Here is a 25,584-nt window from a genome sequence, read left to right as displayed (position 1 = left end):
TGGGCTTGTTATGGCTGCCATTCTCTAGGGAACCATCCCATAGACTTTCCAGACAGCTGGGGGGCAGTAAAATCAGCTGGCACTGTCCTATTAGGGCTTGGCTTCACACTATGACAGCAGAGGGCACAATGTAAAAGTTTATTAAATTCCAAAATAACTTCTCAATGTACAAAGTCCATGGGATAGAATTAGTGCAAATGGGAAGGGAAGTAGGAGTGGATGCAGCGTGGTCTAGGAGGAGGGCAGTACAGCAGCTGAGGCACCGGCACAGGAGATCAGAGAGGCTGCAGCTGGCTGGAGGTATGTCTCACTGAGTGCCCTCACTCGCTCCTGGAGTTGGGGGTTGTCCTGGTGCTGTTCTAGGGCCTGCAGTCCTGCTTGGCTGAGAAAGTCGTCAGCAGCCTGTTCCAGGACAGACAGCAGATTAGAGCTAGGCCCAGCCTAATGAAGGCAGCTGAGCAGTCCACATGGGATGAGTGGATCTAGTTCTCCATGGTCTCTATCATAGAACCCATCATGCCTGATTCTTGGGAAAGGGGCTGAAGGATTAATTTCTAATGCACCTCCTGCCCCAGGACCTACGTGAAATGCTCAGACTAATAGTTGACTTAACGGTTTCAGCTTATCCCCATTTTAGAACCCTGAGGTGATCAGTCCCTGCAGCTGTGGGTTGAGGCACAGCAAAGTTCCCATGGACTGTGCTCTCTCTGCTCTTTAGATACAGAGAGACCTTGAGGGAGCAGGGTTCCCCCTGGCACCTTTCCACAGCATAGCCTCTTAATTCCCCTGCTCAGGTTAGGTGGTAGCTGTTAGTTTACCACCGTAGTTCCCCAGCCATTGCACAATGCAGGGAAACTGGAGGCCTTAGCTGAGCCCTACCTCTGGCAGGTGCAGGAAGAGGAGATGTAGCAGCTCTAGACTCTGGCCCACCACCTGGGCATCGGAAAGAGCAAGGGTGCTGAGCAGCGAGGGCAGCACAGCCTTCTGGTGCAGCTGGTAGCAGTAGGCAGGGCCTTTCTCGGCAATGTTACACAGCACAGTCAGAGCCTAGAGAGGGAGCTGGCATGAGTATCCCAACCTGCATGGCTCAGTAACTGACACCCACGGAAATGACGTTACTGAGGTTGGTCACAAGTTTTATATTGACTAGAACCAACCAGCTGTCACAGTCCTGTATGTCTCCCTGCCACAGGATGGTGCAGTCTGGGTAACCACCTCCTGGGAGGACATGGAAAGAAGCAGGAAATGCTGTCACCCCTCGAAGGAGACGGCCCTGCAGTACAGCAAACCTTCAAAGGTGGAGATTGGCATGCTAGAACCCCACTCCCCTGCTGTTGTCTGCATGGCTCTAGGGCAGGGCGAGATGAGCTTTCTGAGCAGGTGACAACCCTGCTGAGGCCATGTGGAGTCTACTTGTGCTTAGCATGGGGCTTGGTACACCTGCAGGCATTCCTGTGCCCACAATCCCTCTGTGCTGGAGCTGCCTGCCAGGCTGGGTTGCACAAAGGCCTGAGGGTTAGCTCCCTGCAGGCTTGGTGGGGAGCCATGGCAGTCTCCTGCCAGCAGAACACACTAGCGCAGGGCAATAGCTAGCTACTAGTTCAGGTTTTCTCTGTTTAAGCACAGGTTGATCCAGGCCTTTCCCTCACTGAGACTGCTGGAAAGGCAGAGTATGCAGCAGCTCCTGTTGGCATTCAAGATGCTTTGAAAGTGCTTTCTTAAAAATCCCTTCACATGTACTACTTTTGAACTGGCTGCCTCCAAGCCCGAGTACTGGCAGCACTAGATCCTGGCTGCTCCTTTTATCTGCACTGCATTAGGGTGCATTCCTCTTTCACTGCTTGGATTTTGAAGCATCTTTCAGTTGGTTTACACTAGCTTTCCTACTGGAGGAAGTTCAGTGGCTGCTCTCAGCTACACCAGTCCCCTTCAGAGCAAGAAGGCACTAGACTGTCTACTGGCATGGCTTGTTGTCCACTGGCATATTAGGAGACTAGAACCTGGGCAGGCAGCTCCCCTCATATTCTGCCAACTCCTCCCATGATGACACACAAGTTGGGATGGGGATGAGCATTTCAATGGGCTCCAAACCCTCTCAGGGCAGGATGCAGTCAGAGCCTCCATAAGCAGGCATGAATACAGAGTCTAATAAGGAATGGGGGAGGGGACTGTCTTTAAAAAGAAACAAATAGGACCAAGGTAAATTAACCAGGTGAGGCGTGGGTACTTATCTCACCTTCATCATGGGGTGATAAAACCTCTGATATACATATGTACCTCCCACATACAGGGGCCAACCACAGGAGCACAATCCCTTCCAGTGGCTTTTACCTGTCACCAGAGGCCCAGAAAACTGACTGCTCTAAATAACACAATAACCCATATAGTGAGAGATTCCCTACCAGCAGGGTCACCATCCGGGAACAGGACAAGAGCTGCAGGAGGGCTGGGAGCAGGTCCATTGTGAGCACAGCAGAGCAGAAGATGGGCTCATCAGCTTGGAAGATCAGGAGACAAAGGTATTAAGGAAACCCAAACAAGATTACTGAGAAAGGGCCTTCCAGACGAGGCACGCAGGAGCACGCACTGACTGAGGTAGAGAAGTGGAGGGTTTGCTGCTATATATAAGGAGAGACTCTACATAAGAATGGCCATCTGGGGTCAGACCAATGATCCAGTTAGCCCAGTATCCTGTCTTCCAACAGTGGCCAATGCCCGGTGTTTCAGAACGAATGAACAGAACAGGAAATTATTGAGTGCTCCATCCCCTGTCATCTGGTCCCAGCTTCTGGCAGTCAGAGGTTTAGGGACACCCAGAGCATGGGGTTGCATCCCTGACAATCCTGGCTAATAGCCATTGATGGACCTATCCTTCATGAATCTATCTAATTCCTTTTTGAGCCCCGTTATACTTTTGGCCTTCACAACATCCCCTAGCAATGAGTTCCACAGACTGCCTGTGTGTTGTGTGAAGAAGTGCTTCCTTATGTTTGTTTTAAACCTGCTGCCTATTCATTTAATTGGGTGATCCCCAATTCTTGTGTGTTATAAAGGCATAAATAAATTGCCCTATTAACTTTCTCCACATCAGTCATGATTTTATAGACTTCTATCGTAGTCTCCTTACTCATCTCTTTTCTAAGCTCCTCATGTGGAAACTGTTCTATACCCCTAATCATTTCTGTTGCCATTCTCTGTACAGTTTCCAATTCTGGGGCAACCAGAACTGCACACAATATTCAAGGGGTGTGTGTACATGAATTTATATAATGGCATGGTATTTTCTGTCGTCTTATCTATCCCCTTCCTAATGATTCCCTATTGTTAGAATTTTTGACTGCTGCTGCACACTGAGCTGATGTTTTCAGAGAACTATCCATGATGACTCCAAGATCTTTCTTGAGTGGTTAACCAGCTAATTTAGACCCCTCATTTTGTATGTGTAGTTGGGATTATTTTTTCCAGTGTGCATTACTTTGCACATATCAATACTGAATTTCATCTGCCATTTTTCCCCCCAGTCACCTCATTTTGTAAGATCCCTTTGTAACTCCTCACAGTCAGATTTGGACTTAGCTATCTTGAGTAATTTTGTATCATTTTCAAACTTTGCCACCTCACTGTTTACCCCCATTTCTAGATCATTTATGAATATGTTGAATAGAACTGGTCCCAGTACAAATCCTTGGTGGAGCCTGCAGTTTCTCTCTTTCCACTGTGAAAACTGACCATTTCTTCCTACTCTTTGTTTCCTATCTTTTAACCAGTTACTGATCCGTGAGAGGATCTTCCCTTTTATCCCATGACTGCTTACTTCACCCAAGAGTCCATGGTGTGGGACCTTGTCAAAGCTTTCTCAAAGTCCACCTGGATCACCCTTTTTCACATGCTTGTTGACTTCCTCAAAGAATTCTCATAGAGTGGTGAGGCATGATTTTCCTTTACAAAAACCATGTTATTATCATGTTCATCTATGTGTCTGATGTGTGTGTCTGTGTGTGTGCTCATTACACTAGGATGGGGGATGATGTGAAAGTATCAATATCAGCACAGCTGGGCATGGAAGATTAGAGACAGTAAGAAATTTTAGCAGCTGCAATGGAATCCTCACTCTACACTGAAAGGGAGCACCATGCTGTCTCATATCAAGCATACCACCCAGAACATGTCGGAGATGGATGAACTTCTGAGTGGCCAAGAAGAGGAACTCGAGAACATGGGAGCACTGGGATGATGAAGTGGGTACTAAGATTAACACCTGTGTTTTCTGTTCTGCCTATGGGTGTGTTATCTTGTGTCTCCCAAATTAAAACTCTGGCATGCCCTTCCTGCATGAGTCTAGTCCTAGCCCAATGATGAGCTGTAGCAGCACCACAGGTTCTGTTTCAAGGTCTCTTTGGAGCTCTGTCCCTTCTCAGAGGTGATCTACTAAAAATGTGAGTCTCCCTGACTTTGATTTGAGGCAAGTCCCAGAAACCCCAGCCATTAGCTATGTTAGTCACTCTATTCCTGTAGCAAGTTCTAGGAGAATTCCCATTAGGTGCTATGCCCAGCCAGGGTGCATGGGAAAATCACCTGTGAGGTTGTTGAGAAGCCAGAGACACTCCTGCACTAGGAACGGGTGCTGCTGGAGGAAGTACTGCATGAAGAGAAACAAAGCCACCAAGAGGCGCTCATCCTGGATCTGCACTTTGCAGCCCTCTGTCTCATCCTCCGCAAGCAGGTTGCTGAGACACCGCAGCACGGGACAGATAAGCTGAAACGGTAAGAACAGCAGCATGGGGCATTCCCCCTCATGCACAGTAATGCTTCAGACAGCAGGGGTCTGGAGCATGGCACTGCTGACTAGCCAAGGCTCTCTACAGCCTCTACTTACCAACTCCAGGCCCTCAGTAGCTGCTTTTGACATCACGGAAGCCAGTTCTAGCAAGAGCAGCACCAGGGTTGACACGATCCCCTGGGAGATTAACAGCGTGTTGTTCACATGGCTATGAAGGGAAAGGAACATTACAGGAACAGTGAATTTAAGGTGCGAACCCAAAACCAGCCACCACTCAGCCTGCTCATGTCCATGCACCAGCTGGTTTGGCTGGAGCCTCAGCTAAAAGACTGGGGGTCGCGTTGTTTCACCCTCTCTCAAGTTGAAATTGACAGAAGGGGTTTTGCTCTGATTCTATAGAGCAGGTCCCCTGAGGGCAGCAGCTAACTGTGGAACATTTCAGCCTAAAAGGGGAATGTTTCAGAAAGGGAAAAGCATGTGGAAACAGAGGGTTATAGCTGTCTGGGGGTATCCACGCTTCACACTGCGCTTCCCTTTGCAAGACAGAATTCGCCAAGTGTGGCAAGCTGTCATGTGACAGTGCAACCCAAGATCACGGATTGCAGCGAGGAAAGCCAGGAGGAGGACGGGGCAAGAGCCTCATCTCAGACCAACCCCAGGCAATAGATTACAAAAGCAACAGCTCCAAGATTACATGCACCTGGTGGGCCTGGGCTATGAGGGCAGACAGGTGGAGGATAGGAAGCTCAAAGGAGAGGACCGCTTCATAGAGCTGCAGAATCACTGGGATAGGAACAGTCTCTAGTTCAATGACAATAACATGAGACTGGGTGTGCCATAGAGTACAAGGCCAGCAGGGACCACCAGACCATCTAGTCTAACCCTGAATACCACAGGCCATCCCCACACTGAACCCAGCAGCCGAAATTAGTCCCCATGAGACTCGACTATTATGTGCCACAGGCAGAGAACAGGAGGGACTAAGGTGCACCAGTGCCCAAGGCCTCCACAATGGCAGGGAAATGATTAAGTGAGATATACCCAGAGAATGCTGGCAGGTGACCCACACCCCACACTGGGTGAAACCCTCCCAGGGTCACTGCCAACCTGTCCTCAGCAATCTCACAAACTGAGGCCAATAATGGGGATGAGAACTGATGGGTCCCAACCACAGTGGATAGAGCCATGCACACACAAGGGACAACCCCCCATGACACTCAGCTCTCCCTCCGAGGTCTCCCCAAAGGACTGAGAGAGGGTTACACAGAGTGAGGTAGCCTCTGACCTAAAGCAACTGGCTAAGGATACTAGGAGCAGCTCTTTCTGTTCCCAAACACCGGGGGTCGGGATCCTGCCTTCTTCCATGGGTCTGGAAAGCCCCAGGCAGCTTTGGGGAGCTATACAGTAAGTACTAAATGCATTTACCTACACACAATGTAATGAAGACACCAAGCAAACTCCACGGCGACTCCCATTCCCAGCTCCAGGTTGGAGCTAACCAATTGAAGCATGTGCTGGGGGAGAACCGAGTCCAGAACCAAGCTGGGGCCAGAAAGGAGAGTTAAGAGAAACATGGATTTTAAAGAGGGATTAAGCAGGAGTACAAGCAACACTGCCATATGTGGGGCAAAAGCCTGGGCTGTCTGAGGGTATCTGTACCGCTCTCCCCAGAGCTGTTCGGGTTTAACACCCTCAGTGCGCTTCCAAAGCCCCAAAGGGGAGAGACTCCACCAACGGAGGACAGACCCAGAAAACGTGCCCACCAAGGCAATGCTCAGAGAACTGGGCAGGTTCCATCAGGTGAGGGGAGATGTGAGATCTGTTGGTAAATATGTACCAGGATATTCCTGTTTGTCAACGAGGCCAGAACTCTAATAACATGAAAGGAGTCGGGGGTGTCAGTCCAGTTCCTGTGGGGGGCGGGGGTCAAGCATCTAGAATCCACAACCTCACAGCTGGTACTAATCAACCCCCTCATTAGCAGGCTCTGCAGAGAGGCCTTGGAGCCTCAACTCGCCTCATCCCTAGACACAGTCCTTCCCGGCCAATGCAGAGGAACCTCAGCAGGTTGTTGTGGGGGTGGCTTGCACTGATGCTGCCCATGCTAGAATACATGGGTAGATGGCCTCAGTCTCCAGGGCTGTCAAGCCAATTCCTTTCAGCAGCCCTAAGATCAATAGGAAGAAGCGTCCAGCGTATTTCTCTGTTGGCCCCCTTGGTTTCATGCAGCCCCTTACGGTTACTGAAAGCTGATTAGCTGAGGGGTCAGGGAAAAGTGTCCTAATCTGTACAAAACCTCAGTGTCCTTGCCAGGGTTCTGCTCCGACATATTAACGTCACAGAGATAACATGTGCCAGGAGGATGCTAACTGACCCTGGCATGCAAATGCCGTGCTCAGCCACGTGGCCTGTCCAGATGGAAGGTGAGGAAGTGATGCTTACGGTATAATCTTGGTGGGAGCTTCCCTGGCCTGCAGGAGCTGCGACAGGACGTAGCCCAGGCCTTCCAGCACTGCCACATGAGGGGACTGAAATCAAAGAGCACAAGGCTGAGCCACTAGAACAAACCCAAGAATCAGATTTCAGAGTAGCAGCCGTGTTAGTCTGTATCCACAAAAAGAAGAACAGGAGTACTTGTGGCACCTTAGAGACTAACAAATTTATTAGAGCATAAGCTTTCGTGGACTACAGCCCACTTCTTCGGAAAGCTTATGCTCTAATAAATTTGTTAGTCTCTAAGGTGCCACAAGTACTCCTGTTCTTCTTTTTCCAAGTATCAGAGGGGTAGCCATGTTAGTCTGTATCCACAAAAACAAGGAGGAGTCCTCGTTGTTTTTTTAGAACAAACCCAGCAGGAGTCAGCAGTGAAAGGGGGAAGGATGGTGCCTACAAAATAACTCAATGTAAAGCAGAGAGGCTGAACTTGGTCTCGCGGCAGCTCCATGCAGAGGGAGCTAGTTTGAAATATGTACATGTGATGGCCAAGCCATTCCTCTGAGTCTCCAGGACCCCCAGAAAGCTCACAAGGCAGACATGCCTGTGATTGCTTGTGATTAAGAGACAGAGCGATCTAGCCAGGAAGAGCACAAAAACCATGTCAGCCACCATCAGAATGTTACCTCAGGAAATTAAAATTGTATAGGGCAGTGCACACGGTGTATGCCCAGCTGCACCCGCAACTGGGCTCAGCTCTCTGCAGAGTGCCCTCTGCACACGGCCTGCCCTGTGACAGGAAGCGATGCTGTGCCATTCATACAAGCTCTTAGTGACTACACTAAGCCACTAGTTCAAGAATGCAAGGAAATACCCCCTCCTGCTTGGCAAGGCTCGTAGGAAGAGCCAGAGATAGGCTAGCTGGGTCACTCACCTGGATACAGGATGCTAGGGCTGGAATAATGCCTTGAGGTAAAAGCTGCTTCCTCACTGCGTCACTCTCCACTGCCAAGTTCCCCAGCGTGTACAAACACAGCTCCTAAAACACAGATGTAGGGGACCACAGTTACGCTCCCTATGTGCCATAAGTGCCCTGCCAGTCCAACCAGATGAGAGTGCCCCCTACTGGCATTAGGGAGCTATTGCCACTAGAGAGCAACAAACAGCACCTTGAGATGCATGGATGCTGCACTAATGGCAAGAGAGATGTGATTTCCAGGACTAGCAGAGCCAGAGAATCTAATGCTAACTGAGTCGCTTTACCTAGCACAGCTTTCCCTGCTTGTGCAGGAGGCTCTTGGCTAGCTAGACATAGGCACACATATTTAGTCCATCTGAGGGTCATACTAGCAACAACAAGAACCCAAAGGACATACTTGCTGGAGCAAGGTGTAGCTAACCTCCTCTGCAATATAGGAACACAGGGATTGCCAGATGGGTCAGACTCAAGGTCCATTTAATCCAACCTCCTATCACTGACAGTACCCAGTGCCAGATGCTTCAGACTTGATGATTCAGAGGAAGGGGCAAATAGGGAGGTAGATGTGGGACAATCTGTCCCATATGAAGGTCTCACTTCAACCCACAATAGTTAGAGACTGAAGAGTTAGTGGGTTTTTTATCCCTTCCAAGACTTTGTTTGCATTAACTTTGGACATTCTTGTTAGCCATATGACTGTCCAAACCCTCTTTGAATCTTATTGGTTTTCTGGTCACAATGACATCCTGTGGCAGTGAGTTGCACAGTCTGATTACACACTGAATGAAGAAGTATTTCCTTTCTCAGTTTGGAATTTGCCACCTTTAATTCAGTTTCACTAAGTGTCCCCTTGTTCTTGTGTTATGAGACAGGGAGAACAAAGTCCCCAATCTCCCTTCTTTAAACCATTCATTCTTTTATAGATTTTTATCTTGTTCCCTCTTATTTGTCTCCTGTCTAAAGTAACAATCACAGTCATTCCAATCTCTCTTCACAGGCGAGTTTTTCCAGCACATAAGCATTCTCATCGCCCTTCTCTGAGCTCCTCTTATTCTGCTACATACTTTTTGAAATGAGGGGTCAGTTCTGCATACAGTCTCCAGCTAAGGCTGTACCATTCATTTCTATAACGACAGATTATTTTCTGGATTATTCTCTATCCCACTCCTTCTACATTGTAACATCCTGCTTGCTTTTTGCACTGCAGCTACACATTCACTAGCTGTCTTCATTGCACTGTCTGTCCCTTTCCTGAGCTGCTGGTTAATTTAGACCCCTGTGAGATGTGTGAGTAGTATACATTTTCCCCTCCAAAATGCATTACTTTGCCTTTATCCGCACTGCTCTTCACCTGCCTTGTGTTGCCAATCACCTAGCTTGGTTAAGTCCCACACAGTTTTATCGGGACTTGACTAACCTCAATAGCTTTGTGTCACCTGCAAATTTTGCAACATCACTGTTCACCCCCCTTTCCAGTGCATTAATAAATATATTAAACCACATCAGACCTAACATGGAACCATGAGGCACTCGGCTGTCAATCTTTGCCATCATGAAAACTGATCATTTATTCCTACTCTTCATTTCCTGTCATTTAGCCCATTTTTGATCCACGACAATGCTTTGCCTTTTACCCCTGATTATTTAGCTTCTTTAGTAGCCTCTTATGAAGGGCTTTGTCAAAAGCCTTTTGAAAGTCTGAATACATTGTGTCAAGCAGTTCTCTTTTATCCTTTGTAGAGATGCATCCCACAAAGCCTACAGGGTCACTGTTCTACCTTCAGCCAGGAAGCCAGGCCATTGACGGGAGCATTAAGGGGCACCTGTAGTCTCCACAAGATGTAGCTCTGTCTGAAGAGGAGGGCAACTGCAGGGCTCTATTGGAGACCTTTGTGGGCGGCATCTGGCCAATGGGCTATATTTTGGCCACTCAATCTCAGAAGTCCAACCACTAATGAAAGCCCAGCAGATGCAAGAACAATGAAGAAACACAGGCCTGCATCTTACTGTGAATTCTACACTGTGTCCTGAGAGATAGGTCAGGAGATAGGAGGTTGCTGGCAAACACGCCTCAGCCACAGCAGGGTCACAGGAGTGTGAGAGTTCGTGCAGACAGCGAGCTGCCTCCATCTGTACGTTGGCCAAGCTGCTGGTGAAGAGCCCGATTAGGACCCGCATGCTGCCCTCCAACCTGTAAAAGCAAAATGGGACATTGTTTCTTTCTGCTGCCCCCCCTTCCCCAAAACACACACACACTCCTCCCACCCTGACGTCCCAGGGTTGGGAGGGCAAGTTGTCTCTCAGGAACCAGGCACTAAAAAACCTGCCCAGTTCATGGGCTGGCCCAGCCATTCCTCAGACCACTTGACTTGAAAGGGCCAGGTTAATTCCTGCTCTCACAGCTCTGACTTCGCTGCAGTTACACAGGGCTGGATTTGGCCCAGTGTTTGGATATTGACTTTGTCCCACTTCTTTTACAATATTTCCTCTTTTTCCTCCCCCCCCCCACACCTTTCCTGTCTTTGAGCAGCCAAATTTGCTGCCTTCTGAAGTCACTTTGCCACCACTATGTGGCATGGCAGAGAGCCTAACAAAGCTGTCCCTGACCAGCCACAAGGGAACTGCAAAGCCGGACAGCTCTCCCTATAAGAACATGAGCAGAATGAAGTCTCAAGCAAACCACGCAGACAGGAGAGTACAGCACACAGCTCTCTCGAGCACAGTGAAGAGCCTTGTAGGAATCCTTTGCAATATATTTCCCTGATCAAAATCAGGTAGAGTCAAGTCCTGCAAGCTCTCAAGCCTCCTTTTGTCAGTCTAGAGCAGCTACATCCAGCTTTCCCCCAAAACCCTCTCTGTTCCAATGGGACTTTCCCAGCTCAGCCTCATCCGCAACCCAGCAGAGCACAAAGGCATTCAGGCCAGGCTGTCAAGGGCACTGGCCCACATAACATGAGCTCTTCTCTCAGTGGGAAAAGGAAGTGGTCACAGAAAAGAAAGGGATGGAGACATTTTCTAATGCAGATACCTGAGCCACACTCCCAACCATAGCAAAATTACCCACATCACAGAAATAGCCACACCGATCCCTGCTACAGAGGATATGTGGGCCCATCCCCATCTAAGGGTATGTCTACACTGGAAACTTCAAAGCGCTGCCGTGGGAACGCTCCCTGGGCAGCGCTTTGAAGTGCGAGTGTGGTCGCGTGCGAGCGCTGGGAGAGAGCTCTCCCACCACTCCTGGTAATCCACCTCCACGAGAGGATTAGCTCCCAGCACTCGGAGCCTGTCTACACTAGCACTTTAAAGCGCTCAGACTTGCTGCGCTCAGGGGGGTGATTTTTCACCCCCCTGAGCCAGCAAGTTAGAGTGCTATAAAATGTAAGTGAAGACAAGCCCTAAGTGGATCCACAGCCATGTCCTTGCAATGGCCACTACCGGAGAGGCCCACTGCTAGCTGGAGCCTTTATGAACACAGACTAGCCATGCCTGGGGCTGGGCATAGCATGGAAGCACAGACTGGCTAACCTGACAAATTTCTGCTGCGTCTCTTTGTGCTGCAGTCCCTGTCGAAGGCGACTCAACAATTTCTTCCTCTCCTCTGTTCCCCTCTGGACATTCCTCAGCAGCTGCAAAATCTGGTGAAAAACAAACAGCTGAGTGGATGTCAAGCACAGCTCCAGGGTAAAAATCACAAGCCTAAAGGCATGATCACTTATGGTCATTCAAGATGCCATGGCACTTTTCCAAAGGGATTGATACTAACCCTGGCACCTAGGTGCTACAACTAAAGCTTATCTAGCAGTTTGTAAAACACTTTGGAATCCAACCAGCTGTATAAACGTAATATCATTATTAGTATTATTAACAAAGGCTAGGGCCAGTGAAAGACATTGCAGTGAATACCTAGAACCAGGGACAAATGGTATAAACCCTTCACCTCCTGCTCAGACAGAGGTTCTACTGCTATCTCCACTCCAGCCTGCCCATCTCCATTCACCAGGCTGTCTTCCCGCAGAAGTCTCTTACTGACCAACTGCTGCTGCCTCCGGGCCTTCCTCAGAGCTGCAAACAAACCAACCTCTGATTACTGACAACAACAACAGCTTTCCAGCTCAAGACAAGTTTTCATCCCACCCAAAACACTGCTCTTTTTTGGGGTGAGGAGAAACTGCTGTTTGTCTCTTTCTGTGACTGTAAAATCACCTATGCTGTGTCTAGATGTTTTTCCCATAAATGATGGGAATTTATGGGAAAAACATCTAGACAATGGCATAGGTGATTTTACACAGATTTATTACAAATAAATAAATAAATAATCTGCGCACAATGGAGTTTGGAGAGGTAGGTCTTACGTTGGCCATAGATTTGGGAGCTGCAAGTCAAAGCAAGAGGTGACGATGGCCTGGATGACGAGTTGAAGCAGAGGTGGAGCTGAGGCAGTGAAATACATGGAGAGTGTTATGGGGTAGTAAAAGGCCACTAGGCATAAGTGGGGAAAAAAAAGTTTGGGGAAGATCTGAACCAAAAAGGAAAACAGAGGAGATGGAGGTGTGTTTGAAGATGCAGCAGAGGCATCTTCTGACTTTGAGACATCCAGGTGAAAGATGCTGAGATGAAGCCACCAGTTTACCTGATCAAGTCATGAGAGAATTCAATAAAGCTCTATGAGGAAATATAGCTGAGTATCATCAGTGTCAAAGTTGAGATAGAGAAGGTAGACAAGGAAGCAGGAGAGGCACAAGAACTGAATCTTTTGGGACTGCGAAGAGAAGGAGTTGCTGCCCCCACCAGAGACAGGGAGAGAGGGAGTAGTGTGATAATGTAGGAAGTGGAGCCATGACAGCTTCCATTCTATGGACAAATCAAAACCTAGCATAAAAGCGGGCTTTGTTGCACTATTCCCCGATAGGGTGACCAGATGTCCCGATTTTATAGGGACAGTCCTGATATTTGGGGCTTTGTCTTATATAGGCGCCTATTACCCCCCAGCCCCTGTCCTGATTTTTCACACTTGCTGTCTGGTCACCCTATTCCCCGAACAAGCCAATGAGAATCAATGACTCCACCAGCTGCAATATCAAGACGGTCTAGAATCCAGTAACAAACCACCTATGATTCCTAAGGGGGCAGGGGGGGGAAATAAGGGAGAAGAGTAAGAGGACAAGACCCCACTCCAGACTCAATTATTGAAACAAATAGACTAGATCTTACCCTGAACGGACACCTCTTCCCCAAAGGCCCATCCCATCCCCACTTCCCAGGAGCATGGCTCAGATCACACCAGATTTGGCCCCTTTGCAGGGCTCAAGAGCTTTGTTCCAGACCCAAGCTTGCGGATCAGAGCAGTAGACCCAAGAGTGACAGGTTTCAGAGTGGTAGCCGTGTTAGTCTGTATCAGCAAAAAGAAGGAGGAGTACTTGTGGCACCTTAGAGACTTGCTCAAATAAATTTGTTAGTCTCTAAGGTGCCACAAGTACTCCTCGTTCTTAGATCCAAGAGTGTCTCTGTGTCTCAGTCCTTGGCAGTGAGCTCAGTCCAGGGATCTGAACCCCCTTCCCAGAACTGGAGCAACTCCTCTCAGCCCAGATCCCCCTCCCAAGACCCCCCAGACACAAGGATCCAGAGCCAACTGCCCCAAACCGAGCCAGCTGCCCGGACCTCCAGAACCGCTCCCCCCAAGACTGGCTCCTGCAGGGCCCAGGCCGGTTCCCAAGGCCTCGGCCCGGCGGCTCTGTCGGGCCCGGACCTGACTCCTGCTCCCGCCGGCGGGCCCGCAGCTCCTCCAGGCCGCTGGCATCGGGCCGGTACCGGCAGCTCCTCCGGCTCCACATCCCGATCGCGGCCGAGGCGGCGGGTAGGAGCCGCCGCCGGCTCCAGCGGGGAAGATGGCGGCAGGGAACCGCGCACTTCCGGGAGCCGGGCCCGAGCCGCCACGGCGCTGCGTCTACGGGAGGCCCCGGTCTGAGCGTCCGCAGCAGGCCTAGGGTCCCGGGTTCTGTGGAGATTGGGGCGCGGGTGCTGGGGGGGCCCGGAAGAGTCGGGAAGGAGTCAGTGAGGGGGTAACTGGGGGTTCCTGGCGTGTCAGTGAGGGGGGTTCCGAGGAGACTGTGAGGGGGTCCCAGGGGCCTGGGGGAGGCTTGCATGTTTCAGTGAGGGGGTTCCCTGGAGGTCCCAGGTATCAGTGAGGGTAGTCCCCAGAAATTGGGGGACCCCAAATGTCAGTATGGGGGTTCCCCGGGATGTTTTGGGGTCCTGTGTGTCAGTGACGAGTCTCCAGGGAGTTGGGGGTCCCAGGTGTGTTAGTGTTGGGGTTGGGTAACAGTAAGGGGGGATCCTGAGGGGTTGGGGGCCTTGGGTTTGTCCCTGGGGTGTATCAGTTGGGAACAACGGTATTTCAAGAGACGTCCTGTACCTGGATCCAAACATCCCCACGTCTCCTGTGCAACAAAGAGCCACTAAGAAGCAACTGGTCAGATACATTCTCTCTAGCAATAATCATGCTAAAGATCTGACCTGTGAGCTAGACGGAGGATTTTTACTGTGGATAAACTACCTGGATGAGCAGGATTCATAGATTCATAGATTCATAGATTATAGGGCTGGAAGGGACCTCGAGAGGTCATCGAGTCCAGTCCCCTGCCCGCATGGCAGGACCAAATACTGTCTAGACCATCCCTGATAGACATTTATCTAACCTACTCTTAAATATCTCCAGAGACGGAGATTCCACAACCTCCCTAGGCAATTTGTTCCAGTGTTTAACCACCCTGACAGTTAGGAACTTTTTCCTAATGTCCAACCTAGACCTCCCTTGCTGCAGTTTAAACCCATTGTTTCTGGTTCTATCCTTAGAGGCTAAGGTGAACAAGTTCTCTCCCTCCTCCTTATGACACCCTTTTAGATACCTGAAAACTGCTATCATGTCCCCTCTCAGTCTTCTCTTTTCCAAACTAAACAAACCCAGTTCTTTCAGCCTTCCTTCATAGGTCATGTTCTCAAGACCTTTAATCATTCTTGTTGCTCTTCTCTGGACCCTTTCCAATTTCTCCACATCTTTTTTAAAATGCGGCGCCCAGAACTGGACACAATACTCCAGCTGAGGCCTAACCAGAGCAGAGTAGAGCGGAAGAATGACTTCTCGTGTCTTGCTCACAACACACCTGTTAATGCATCCCAGAATCATGTTTGCTTTTTTTGCAACAGCATCACACTGTTGACTCATATTTAGCTTGTGGTCCACTATAACCCCTAGATCCCTTTCTGCCGTACTCCTTCCTAGACAGTCTCTTCCCATTCTGTATGTGTGAAATTGATTTTTCCTTCCTAAGTGGAGCACTTTGCATTTGTCTTTGTTAAACTTCATCCTGTTTACCTCAGCCCATTTCTCCAATTTGTCCAGATCATTTTGAATTATGACCCTGTCCTCCAAAGTAGTTGCAATCCCTCCCAGTTTGGTATCATCCGCAAACTTAATAAGCGTACTTTCTATGCCAATATCTAAGTCGTTGATGAAGATATTGAACAGAGCCGGTCCCAAAACAGACCCCTGCGGAACCCCACTCGTTACGCCTTTCCAGCAGGATTGGGAACCATTAATAACAACTCTCTGAGTACGGTTATCCAGCCAGTTATGCACCCACCTTATAGTAGCCCCATCTAATTTGTATTTGCCTAGTTTATCGATAAGAATATCATGCGAGACCGTATCAAATGCCTTACTAAAGTCTAGGTATACCACATCCACCGCTTCACCCTTATCCACAAGGCTCGTTATCCTATCAAAGAAAGCTATCAGATTGGTTTGACATGATTTGTTCTTCACAAATCCATGCTGGCTGTTCCCTATCACCTTACCACCTTCCAAGTGTTTGCAGATGATTTCCTTAATTACTTGCTCCATTATCTTCCCTGGCACAGAAGTTAAACTAACTGGTCTGTAGTTACCTGGGTCGTTTTTATTTCCCTTTTTATAGATGGGCACTATATTTGCCCTTTTCCAGTCTTCTGGAATCTCTCCCGTCTCCCATGACTTTCCAAAGATAATAACTAGAGGCTCAGATACCTCCTCTATTAGCTCCTTGAGTATTCTAGGATGCATTTCATCAGGCCCGGGTGACTTGCAGGCATCTAACTTTTCTAAGTGATTTTTAACTTGTTCTTTTTTTATTTTATCCGCTAAACCTACCCCCTTCCCATTAGCATTCACTATGTTAGGCATTCCTTCAGACTTCTCGGTGAAGACCGAAACAAAGAAGTCATTAAGCATCTCTGCCATTTCCAAGTTTCCTGTTACTGTTTCTCCCTCTTCACTAAGCAGTGGGCCTACCCTGTCTTTGGTCTTCCTCTTGCTTCTAATGTATTGATAAAAAGTCTTCTTGTTTCCTTTTATTCCCGTAGCTAGTTTGAGCTCATTTTGTGCTTTTGCCTTTCTAATCTTGCCCCTGCATTCCTGTGTTGTTTGCCTATATTCATCCTTTGTAATCTGTCCTAGTTTCCATTTTTTATATGACTCCTTTTTATTTTTTAGATCGTGCAAGATCTCGTGGTTAAGCCAAGGTGGTCTTTTGCCACATTTTCTATCTTTCCTAACCAGCGGAATTGCTTGCTTTTGGGCCCTTAATAGTGTCCCTTTGAAAAACTGCCAACTCTCCTCAGTTGTTTTTCCCCTCAGTCTTGATTCCCATGGGACCTTACCTATCAGCTCTCTGAGCTTCCCAAAATCTGCCTTCCTGAAATCCATTGTCTCTATTTTGCTGTTCTCCCTTCTACCCTTCCTTAGAATTGCAAACTCTATGATTTCATGATCACTTTCACCCAGGCTGCCTTCTACTTTCACATTCTCAACGAGTTCCTCCCTATTTGTTAAAATCAAGTCTAGAACAGCTTCCCCCCTAGTAGCTTTTTCAACCTTCTGAAATAAAAAGTGGTCTCCAATGCAGTCCAAGAATTTGTTGGATAGTCTGTGCCCCGCTGTGTTATTTTCCCAACATATATCCGGATAGTTGAAGTCCCCCATTACCACCAAATCTTGGGCTTTGGATGATTTTGTTAGTTGCTTGAAAAAAGCCTCATCCACCTCTTCCACCTGGTTAGGTGGCCTGTAGTAGACTCCTAGCATGACATCTCCCTTGTTTTTTGCCCCTTTAAGCCTAACCCAGAGACTCTCAACACTTCCGTCTCCTATGTCCATCTCTACCTCAGTCCAAGTGTGTACATTTTTAATATATAAGGCAACACCTCCTCCCTTTTTCCCCTGTCTATCCTTCCTGAGCAAGCTGTACCCATCCACACCAACATTCCAATCATGTGTATTATCCCACCAAGTTTCAGTGATGCCAACAATGTCATAGTTGTATTTATTTATTAGCACTTCCAGTTCTTCCTGTTTATTCCCCATACTTCTCGCATTTGTATATAGGCATCTAAGATACTGGTTTGATCTTTCCTCCCAGTTTAGTCCTGACTCTCCTTTCTCTCTGCCAATATAGCCCACACTCCCTCTCGTTTCCGACCCATCTCCCCGGTCTCCATGTTCCCCACTTACCTGTGGGCTTTGCTCACCTGTCCCCGTCGAACCTAGTTTAAAGCCCTCCTCACTAGGTTAGCCAGTCTGTGTCCGAATAGGGTCTTTCCTCTCCTCGAAAGGTGAACGCCATCTCTGCCTAGCAGTCCTTCCTCGAATAGCATCCCATGGTCTAGGAAGCCAAAGCCCTCCTGGCGACACCATCTTCGCAGCCAGGCATTCACCTCCATGATGCATCTGTCTCTGCCCGGGCCCCTACCTTTGACAGGAAGAATTGAAGAGAATACCACCTGCGCTCCAAACTCCTTCACCCGTACTCCCAGAGCCCTGTAGTCACTCTTGATCCGCTCAGTGTCACACCGCGCAGTATCATTTGTGCCCACATGGATGAGTAGCATGGGGTAGTAGTCAGAGGGCCGGATAATCCTCGACAATGCCTCCGTAACGTCTCGGATACGGGCCCCCGGCAGGCAGCATACCTCCCGAGATGAAATGTCAGGGCGACAGATGGGCGCCTCCGTCCCCCTCAGCAGAGAGTCTCCGACCACCACTACCCTACGTTTCCTATTCGCAGTGGTGGCAGCAGACTTTCCAGCCTTAGGGGTACGAGGCTTCTCCTCCTTTACTGTAGGGAGTGATTCCTTCTTTCCTGTGTCAAGAAGAGCATAACAGTTACCTATAACCACGGCAGGAGGGTTCGGAGCAAGGGTGGAGCACTGCCTGCTGCCGGAAGTAACCAGCTGCCAGTGTCCACCCTGAGCCATCTCCTCCTCCACCAGTGGTGTATCAGCAGTCCTGTGTACTGGGACAGCTACCTCAGTTGTCTCCACATGGACACTGTCGAGGAATTGCTCATGGATACGGATGCTCCTCAACCTAGCCACCTCCTCCTGTAGCTCTCCCACCTGCTGCCTGAGAGATTCCACCAGCAGGCACCTCTCACATTGGATGGTCCCCCCAGCCTGGATATCAGTAAGTGGAAATTGCAAGTTACAGTCTTTGCAAAACCACACCAGGATCTGGGTAGAGGCATCCATGCTTAGGCCCTCTGTCTGGCTACAGGCACAGGCGGAGGAGACAGTAGCAGTGCTGGCACAGGTGTTGCGGGTCTTCCTAACCATCGTAAGCCTCCCTCTGTCAAACTCCCGTCTGCAGCCCCCTGTCAGCTGAAAGGGTTGTTTAAGCAAAAAGTTATGAATGTAGTTGCTTTATAGGTATTAAGGGGAATCAAGAGACAACAGATGGAGAGGCCCTTTAAACTATCCTTTGCTCTGTATTTCGATATAATTGTCCTTGTTTCCCTTGAAACACAGAAGGGGTTGTCAGGGGACAGGACCCCTGGACATGGTGGGTCCTGACTGTGTTGGTCAGGGGAGCCCTGGGAATGTAGATCAGGAGGCTTCACCAGAGAACACATTAGGGAATTGTGCTGCACTCCTCTTTCTGCTTTTTTCCCTGGGCTCCTTTGGTGAACTGCACAGTATGTGGCACTGCCTGTTAGCCAGGTGTTATTTGTGCCACTCCTTCCAAGAGTTTCTAGTCCAGATAGTGACTATGGGGCTGTATTACTGAGGGATTTGATTCATGCCTTGAAACTCTTTTCTCAAGTAAATTCACCAACACCGCTGGTGATCATGAGGGAAGGGCTCTAGCTGTTTGCTCTACGTTTATGGTGCTATGGCTATTTCATGTTATTTCTAGCATTTGCCAGTAAATGTTCCCATCATGATTGTAGTATACACTTATGAGAGTCATTCAATTACATCAGTCTGGGATTTGTACCTCCACTTATGGCAGAGAGAGGCTACCCCTGCTGAATATGCTGTACTGCTGCTGAGTCCAAGAAGGTATCAATGTGAGATTTCTAAGGATAGATACAGCACTGGACCCAAGGTTTAAGAATCTGAAGTGCCTTCCAAAATCTGAGAGGGATGACGTGTGGAGCATGCTTTCAAAAGTCTTAAAAGAGCAACACTCCGATGTGGAAGCTATAGAACCCAAACCACCAAAAAAGAAAATCAACCTTCTGCTGGTGGCATCTGACTCAGATAATGAAAATAAAAATGCATCATTCCACACTAGTTTGGATTGTTATCGAGCAGAACCTATCATCAGCATGGATGAATGTCCTCTGGAATGGTGGTTGAAGCATCAAGGGACATCTGAATCTTTAGCGCATCTGGCATGTAAATATCTTTTGACGCTGGCTACAACAGTGCCATGAGAACACCTGTTCTCAGTTTCAGGTGACATTGTAAACAAGAAGCGGGCAACATTATCTCCTGCAAATGTAAACAAACTTGTTTGTCTGAGTGATTGGCTGAACAAGAAGTAGGACTGAGTGGACTTGCAGGCTCTAAAATTTTACATGGTTTTATTTTTGAATGCAGGTTTTTTTTTACATAATTCTACATTGTAAGTTCAACTTTCATGATAAAGAGATTGCATTACAGTACTTGTATTAGGTGAATTGGAAAATACTATTTCCTTTGTTTTTTTTACAGTGCAAATACTTGTAATCAAAAATAAATATAAAGTGAGCACTGTACACTTCGTATTCTGTTTTGTAATTGAAATCAATATATTTGAAAATGTAGAAAACATCCACAAATATTTAAATGAATGGTATTCTATTATTGTTTAAGAGTGCGATTAATGATGATTAATTTTTTTAATTGTGCAATTAATCGCGATAAAAAATTTTAATCGCTTGATAGCCCTAGTTTAAACTCTGCTAACAGTGCGATTAATGGCGATTAATTGCTTAGGTGGCGGGGGGGCTGGAAGCGCTCGGAGGGAAGGGGAGGAGCAGGGACTCAGCGCACTCGGGGGGGGGGGGGGGGAAGGGGGGGGGGGGGGGGGAGCTTGGCTGCCGGTGGGTGCGGAGCATCCACTAATTTTTCCCCGTGGGTGCTCCAGCCCTGGTGCACCCATGGAGTCGGCGCCTATGCTCTTGAGTACATCATCACCAGGAAACCCTTACCCAGTCGAGGTAATTTAGGTCAAGCTGCAGTTTTGGTGGCCCCTATAATTCACCGCGGATGGCTCATGGTTAGTTGTCGATGCATATATGAGCCCCACTTGTCTCCCTGTTCCCCTTGGTAGAGTTTGCAGGGCTAGCACTTAGAAAACCTACCTATTTACATGCAACTGGAGCAGACTGGATCTGGAGTCAGACAAACCTAGAACCCTGCAATGCCGTTTGGACAGAGGTACTTTTCAGAGCAGAAGCATGCTATAAGGAAATCAAAGCAAGATTTCCTTAGCTTTCTGGGCAGCGGAGCACAGGAAACCCAGTTCTCCCCCTTTCTGGTCAAGACAGCATTCTGGGTGTGGAGGATTTGGGTAGGATTATGAAATGCCTTACACCCATTAGTATTTCCCAACAGCATTTCTGTTTCGGGAAACAAACAGAATAGATTTGTGCAAAAGGAAGTAGCAACTGGGAAACTCTGTCTGACAGTGAGTACAGTGAGTGAAGAGTTTTGAGTGAAGGAGGATCCCATGCAGGAGAGTAAAGCTGCTGACAAGAGAAAACCACTGACATCTTAATCAAGGACGCCCCAAAAGCTAAAGGAATCGAGCTGCTTCCTTGGCAGGAAAATATTGCAGGTGAGTCTGTAATGCTGATGAAATGTGATCACTCCCCCAGTCATGCAGGGACACCTGAGAAATACACCTCTGCAAAACAAACAAAGCATTTTTTACCAGCTTTTAACTCTTTAACTGCTGGCACTTTTCAGACTGCCCATAGACAGTCCTGATCAGGGTCACTCAGTCACATAGAATAACCAGACCCTACAGTTTACACATTCCCAGTGTTGTATGGATATTACCGAATGATCCCTTACCATTCCCCGTGAGGTTGGTAATTGTTAGAACTCCAGTTTGAGATAGGGAAACTGAGGTATTGAGAGGTGAACTAACCTTCCCATGGGTGCACAGTGAGCCACTGTCAGAGCTTTGAATAAAAGAAGGGAGTCACTGATCCCCAGTCCTGGGCTCTGACCACTAGACCATACTTTCTCTTGTGTGATTTGCCATTTCTAACATCTCCTCCTGCTGTGCCCATGGGTTTGCCAGGGCACTTATAGGAGGAGTTTCCCCAGCCTAGGATGTCGCAGCCTCCTCCGGTGCACAGGATTCAAATTGGCACTCGAGTGTTGAGAAGTCCTTCATGACTGGGTGGGACGAAGCAGCTCTCTTTGCTGGAGGGGACTGTTGAGGGGTGGGAGATGGGCAGATTCCCATCCAAATGGGGCTGCTGGCAGGGTGAGGAACAGCTCTGCCTGTGAAGAGAAACAGGCTTTGTCTGGGGTGAAATACCGACTCTCCTCCACTGGCTGCTACACGTTCACTGGGGCGAGGAGAATGAGGAATCACTGCTGGCCCTTAAACCAGATCTTGGTAAGAATCCTTGTGAAGATACAATGTAACTAGAGACACCATGGAGCTGAGTATCTCCTCTGGCCTTTGGGCAAATCTGAAGCTGAGTTCAGGCCTGAACTTTGTGGTTCAGACCCATCTCTGGACTTGGCTGTGACATCTCCTAAAACTTTGGGGGCCAGATCCTCAATTTAGCTCTGTTGGCTTCCAGATGAGACTGATGCTGGAAGCTCCATTGTAGCCAATGGATGTTTTGCCCTGGATTTGAATGGGACCAGGGTTTCACGTGGTGTCACATCACTGACAGGTTGTGTGACTAGTAATAGAGGCCACCCACCTTCCTCCCAGTGCCTTGGAGATGAGCCTGAGCTAACAGCACTCACTAAACAAGCACTCCATTACTGGTAGAAGGAACTGGCTAAAACATACCCAGCACTGAGGCTTTCCAGCAGTGCCAGCAAGCAGCAGCTCAATCCCTGAGTCCAAGGCAGTAGCTCTCACCGAAGTCTGGACTCGCTCTCATCTAGCTCTCTTCCACCCTCATTCTCCCCAGAGGTTGCTGTGCAGGGGGAATGCCCACGTGCCCTTCTATTGGTATCCCGTACTGGACTCAGGAACAATGTGCTGTGAATAATCCTAGCCTTGTTCTGGTGCTTGTATTGCATGGAGCAAAGGCTCTGGGGACCACCCCTTGCCTCCCATTGGCTTCACTGAATGTTGCTGCTTGCAGCCCCAGCTCTGTAACAGCAAAGGCCTGGGCTTTACTCTTGCTCTTCTGTTTTCTAGGCTATTCATCATGCACATCACTCAGCTGTTTGTGGTAATCCTGCTCATAGGATTGAAACTCTCTGAGGTAGTAGGTGACTGCTCCTTCAATAAGTCCCAAAGTCACTGCACCTGCTCTCTTTTGGATCTGGAAAATGGGGGAAACCTCTTTCAGTGCTTACCTGCCTTTGTCTTTGAGCTTCGAGGAGGAAACTTGGAGAAATATGTAGGTTTTGCATCAAGAACAGTAAATCAACAGGTGCTCGACATTCTGCAGACGCTGCAGGTGACCAAGATTGTCTTTGGAGATCTCCTAGTGCCGGAAGTTCTCTTGGCAGCCGTCATGAAGTTCACTTACAACATGCATATTACAGATATCGAGTTTGAAAGCTGCACTTTCCTTGGAAATGCCAGCTGGTTCCAGATGGACAGGTTGAATCTACCTGTCTCCTCATTACGCTTTCATAATGTGACCTCTGCCTCCCTGGCTGAGAGAGACAAAGACTTTGCCCACCTGAGTAGGTGGCTGGAGACCTTGCAGAATCTGACTGTGACACAGTCTCAGGTCACCTACATTCCATGCAGCATTGGCAAGGTTTTCAGAACCTTACGCTATCTGGATGTGTCAGAAAACCACCTCCAGGACCAGAGCATGAGGCCTTCGTTTTGCCAGGGGGCTTTCCCACAACTCCAAGTATTAAAACTCCATCGCAACAATCTGAGCTCCTTCTACACCATGTGTGAAATGCTGCACCAGCTGGAGAAGCTCGTCCACTTAGACCTGAGTCAGAATGACCTCCTGGCTATCCCCTCCTCCTCATGTCAGTGGCAGCCATCCCTCCGCATCCTCAACTTGTCCACCACAGGCTTAGATCACATCGCCCTGCCTCTGCCCCCCAATGTTGAAGTATTAGATGTGAGTTCCAATAAGCTTCATGCTCTAGACCTTGCACTCCCCTTCCTGAAGAAACTCCACCTGTCCAATAACAGGCTGCATGCTGTCCCCTCAGCCAAAAACTATCCTGCTTTAGAAGTCCTCAGTCTAGATGGAAACCTGATCTCATACCTCCCAAGGGATGAGCTGCAGTCTCTGAGACACCTGCAGAGCCTAAGGGCAGGTCGGAATCTCTACAACTGTTCATGTGCGGGTGCCAGTGAGATCCAGGCCTTGGCGAGCATGGAGTCTTTGATGCCCGACTGGCCTCAGGACTACACATGTGAATCCCCATCTCATTACCAGGGCACCCTGGTGAAGAATGTGCCTGCTTCAGTGCTGCAGTGCAACAAAGCCATTGTGATAATTCCTGTCACTGTACTTCTTGTACTGAGCTGTTTGGCTGGGATCATTTGCTTTGCCAGACATAAAACACGGTCTGGCTAAGCCAGCAGCTAGGCTTTGACCACAAAGGCTCTGTCCTTCACAAGGCAGGACAGGGGCTGTAGAACATCACTGCCTGCAAATGCATATGATCTTGATGACCAAGTTGCACTAAAGCACCGCTGCCTGAGGGGGCAGCCTATCCTGGGGCTGCCACCCAGCCTAATGGGCTAGGAAGAGCAGACATCTAGCCAGCTCCCCAGGAATAAATTGACAGAGACATCAAGTGCAGGCCGTTCCTTCAGGAGGGAACCCCTGAGCACTGCCCCTGCCCCTGCCCTCCCCCTGCTCTGTGGGGATCGTATGCTGGATGGTTGCAGACATCTGAGGTACCAAACAGGTTTTTGGCATCGCTTTAAAGCACAGGTGTGATCAGAAAAGTAACTGTTCCCCACTGATGTTATGGGGCTCCCCATTCATGCTGTCTCGCATATCCTGGAGCAGAGTGAACAAGCCAGAAAGAGGAGACCGAATTCTTTATTCAAGCAGACTCTCTAGCTTGTAACGTCCACAAGTTAGTTGAATTCCTCTGTCTCCCAGCTGCCTCCAGTGTTCTCAGGAGGAGAATGTACTCCCTTCTGCCCTATTCACTTGGGCCAGCTCTACACATAGACTGTGTCCAGATAGAAGTTACTAGATTACTTGGAGGGGGGGGGGTTTGTTTGTTTGTTTTTTTACCAATATAGTCATACTGGTACTGCTTCTAGTGTGGACACAGTTGTAGTGGGTATAAATGTGCTTATACTGATGTAGCTTATTCCCCAACCCAAACTGGACCAGCATAAGTACCTTTATACCAGTATCACTGCATCCACTGTGGGGGTTGTGACGTTGCACTCTATATGATTTTATGAAAATATGCTAATGTAACTGGAATGTGCTTCATGCAAAAGGTCTCTTGTAAGGTATCATTACAAACAGGGCCGGCTCTAGGCACCAGCAAACCAAGCACGTGCTTGGGGCGGCACATTTTCAAGGGCGGCATTCTGGCCGTCTTTTTTTTTTTTTCCTTTTTTTGCTTCGGGCGGCAAAAGCCTAAAGCTGGCCCTGGCAGCAGCAGCGCGTCGCCCTGGGGCTGCTGCGGTTTGCGCCGCGGGGGAGCAGTGCCCGCACCTTGTGGCTGGGCCGGGCAGGCTCCTAGCTGGGGACACTTAGGCTGGGGGCCGTGTCACTGAGTGTGGGGGAGAACAGGCCCTGCACCCCCGGCTTCCTGAGATTCACCATGACACTCAGCTAACCAGTTGAACAGAGGGTTTATTTAGACAACAGAAACACAGTCCAAAACAGGTCTTGCCGGTACCGACAACAGCTCCCTCCCCCTTTAGTTAGGTCCATCT

At 48.7% G+C, this 25,584-nt stretch overlaps 2 protein-coding genes across 6 annotated transcripts; one reads left to right on the top strand and one right to left on the bottom strand.

The window, feature by feature from the left end:
• Positions 1-124: 124 nt before the first annotated feature.
• TMCO6 (transmembrane and coiled-coil domains 6) lies at positions 125-14,113 on the bottom strand. Of its 5 annotated transcripts, none has more exons than XM_034778239.1 (12): positions 13,942-14,113; positions 12,133-12,257; positions 11,721-11,830; positions 10,200-10,383; positions 8,148-8,252; positions 7,223-7,308; positions 6,206-6,322; positions 4,877-4,988; positions 4,576-4,756; positions 2,403-2,497; positions 880-1,047; positions 125-402 (listed from the first exon to the last, which is right to left on the bottom strand). In XM_034778239.1, the coding sequence occupies exons 1-12, from the start codon at positions 14,024-14,026 to the stop codon at positions 232-234; spliced, it is 1,539 nt and encodes a 512-aa protein (XP_034634130.1). In that variant the 5' UTR covers positions 14,027-14,113; the 3' UTR covers positions 125-231. The 5 variants fall into 5 exon arrangements, with proteins under 5 accessions (XP_034634130.1, XP_034634129.1, XP_034634131.1 ...); XM_034778238.1 differs by having other exon boundaries at positions 13,854-14,109; XM_034778240.1 differs by lacking the exon at positions 13,942-14,113 and adding an exon at positions 13,407-13,817.
• A 7,019-nt stretch (positions 14,114-21,132) lies between these two features.
• On the top strand, positions 21,133-25,137 carry LOC117881790 (toll-like receptor 2). The gene is made up of 2 exons (XM_034779488.1): positions 21,133-21,330; positions 22,891-25,137. The coding sequence occupies exon 2, from the start codon at positions 22,901-22,903 to the stop codon at positions 24,248-24,250; it is 1,350 nt and encodes a 449-aa protein (XP_034635379.1). The 5' UTR covers positions 21,133-21,330; positions 22,891-22,900; the 3' UTR covers positions 24,251-25,137.
• The last annotated feature ends 447 nt before the right edge of the window (positions 25,138-25,584 follow it).

The sequence above is a fragment of the Trachemys scripta genome, chromosome 8 (assembly GCF_013100865.1).
Source record: "Trachemys scripta elegans isolate TJP31775 chromosome 8, CAS_Tse_1.0, whole genome shotgun sequence".
NCBI classification, from domain to species: Eukaryota; Metazoa; Chordata; order Testudines; family Emydidae; genus Trachemys; species Trachemys scripta.
This window is presented reverse-complemented; position numbering and strand designations above follow the sequence as displayed.

Bases quoted from the DNA above. Each gene is read 5' to 3' on its own strand.
- TMCO6 (XM_034778238.1), bottom strand. From the start codon at position 13,992: ATGCCAGCGGCCTGGAGGAGCTGCGGGCCCGCCGGCGGGAGCAGGAGT. The intron at 6,323-7,222 runs GTAAGCATCACT...TTCTGGCCCCAG, and splicing joins GCTCCCACCAAGATTATACC to CTTGGTTCTGGACTCGGTTC. The intron at 4,757-4,876 runs GTAAGTAGAGGC...TTACCGTTTCAG, and splicing joins CTACTGAGGGCCTGGAGTTG to CTTATCTGTCCCGTGCTGCG.
- LOC117881790 (XM_034779488.1), top strand. From the start codon at position 22,901: ATGCACATCACTCAGCTGTTTGTGGTAATCCTGCTCATAGGATTGAAA.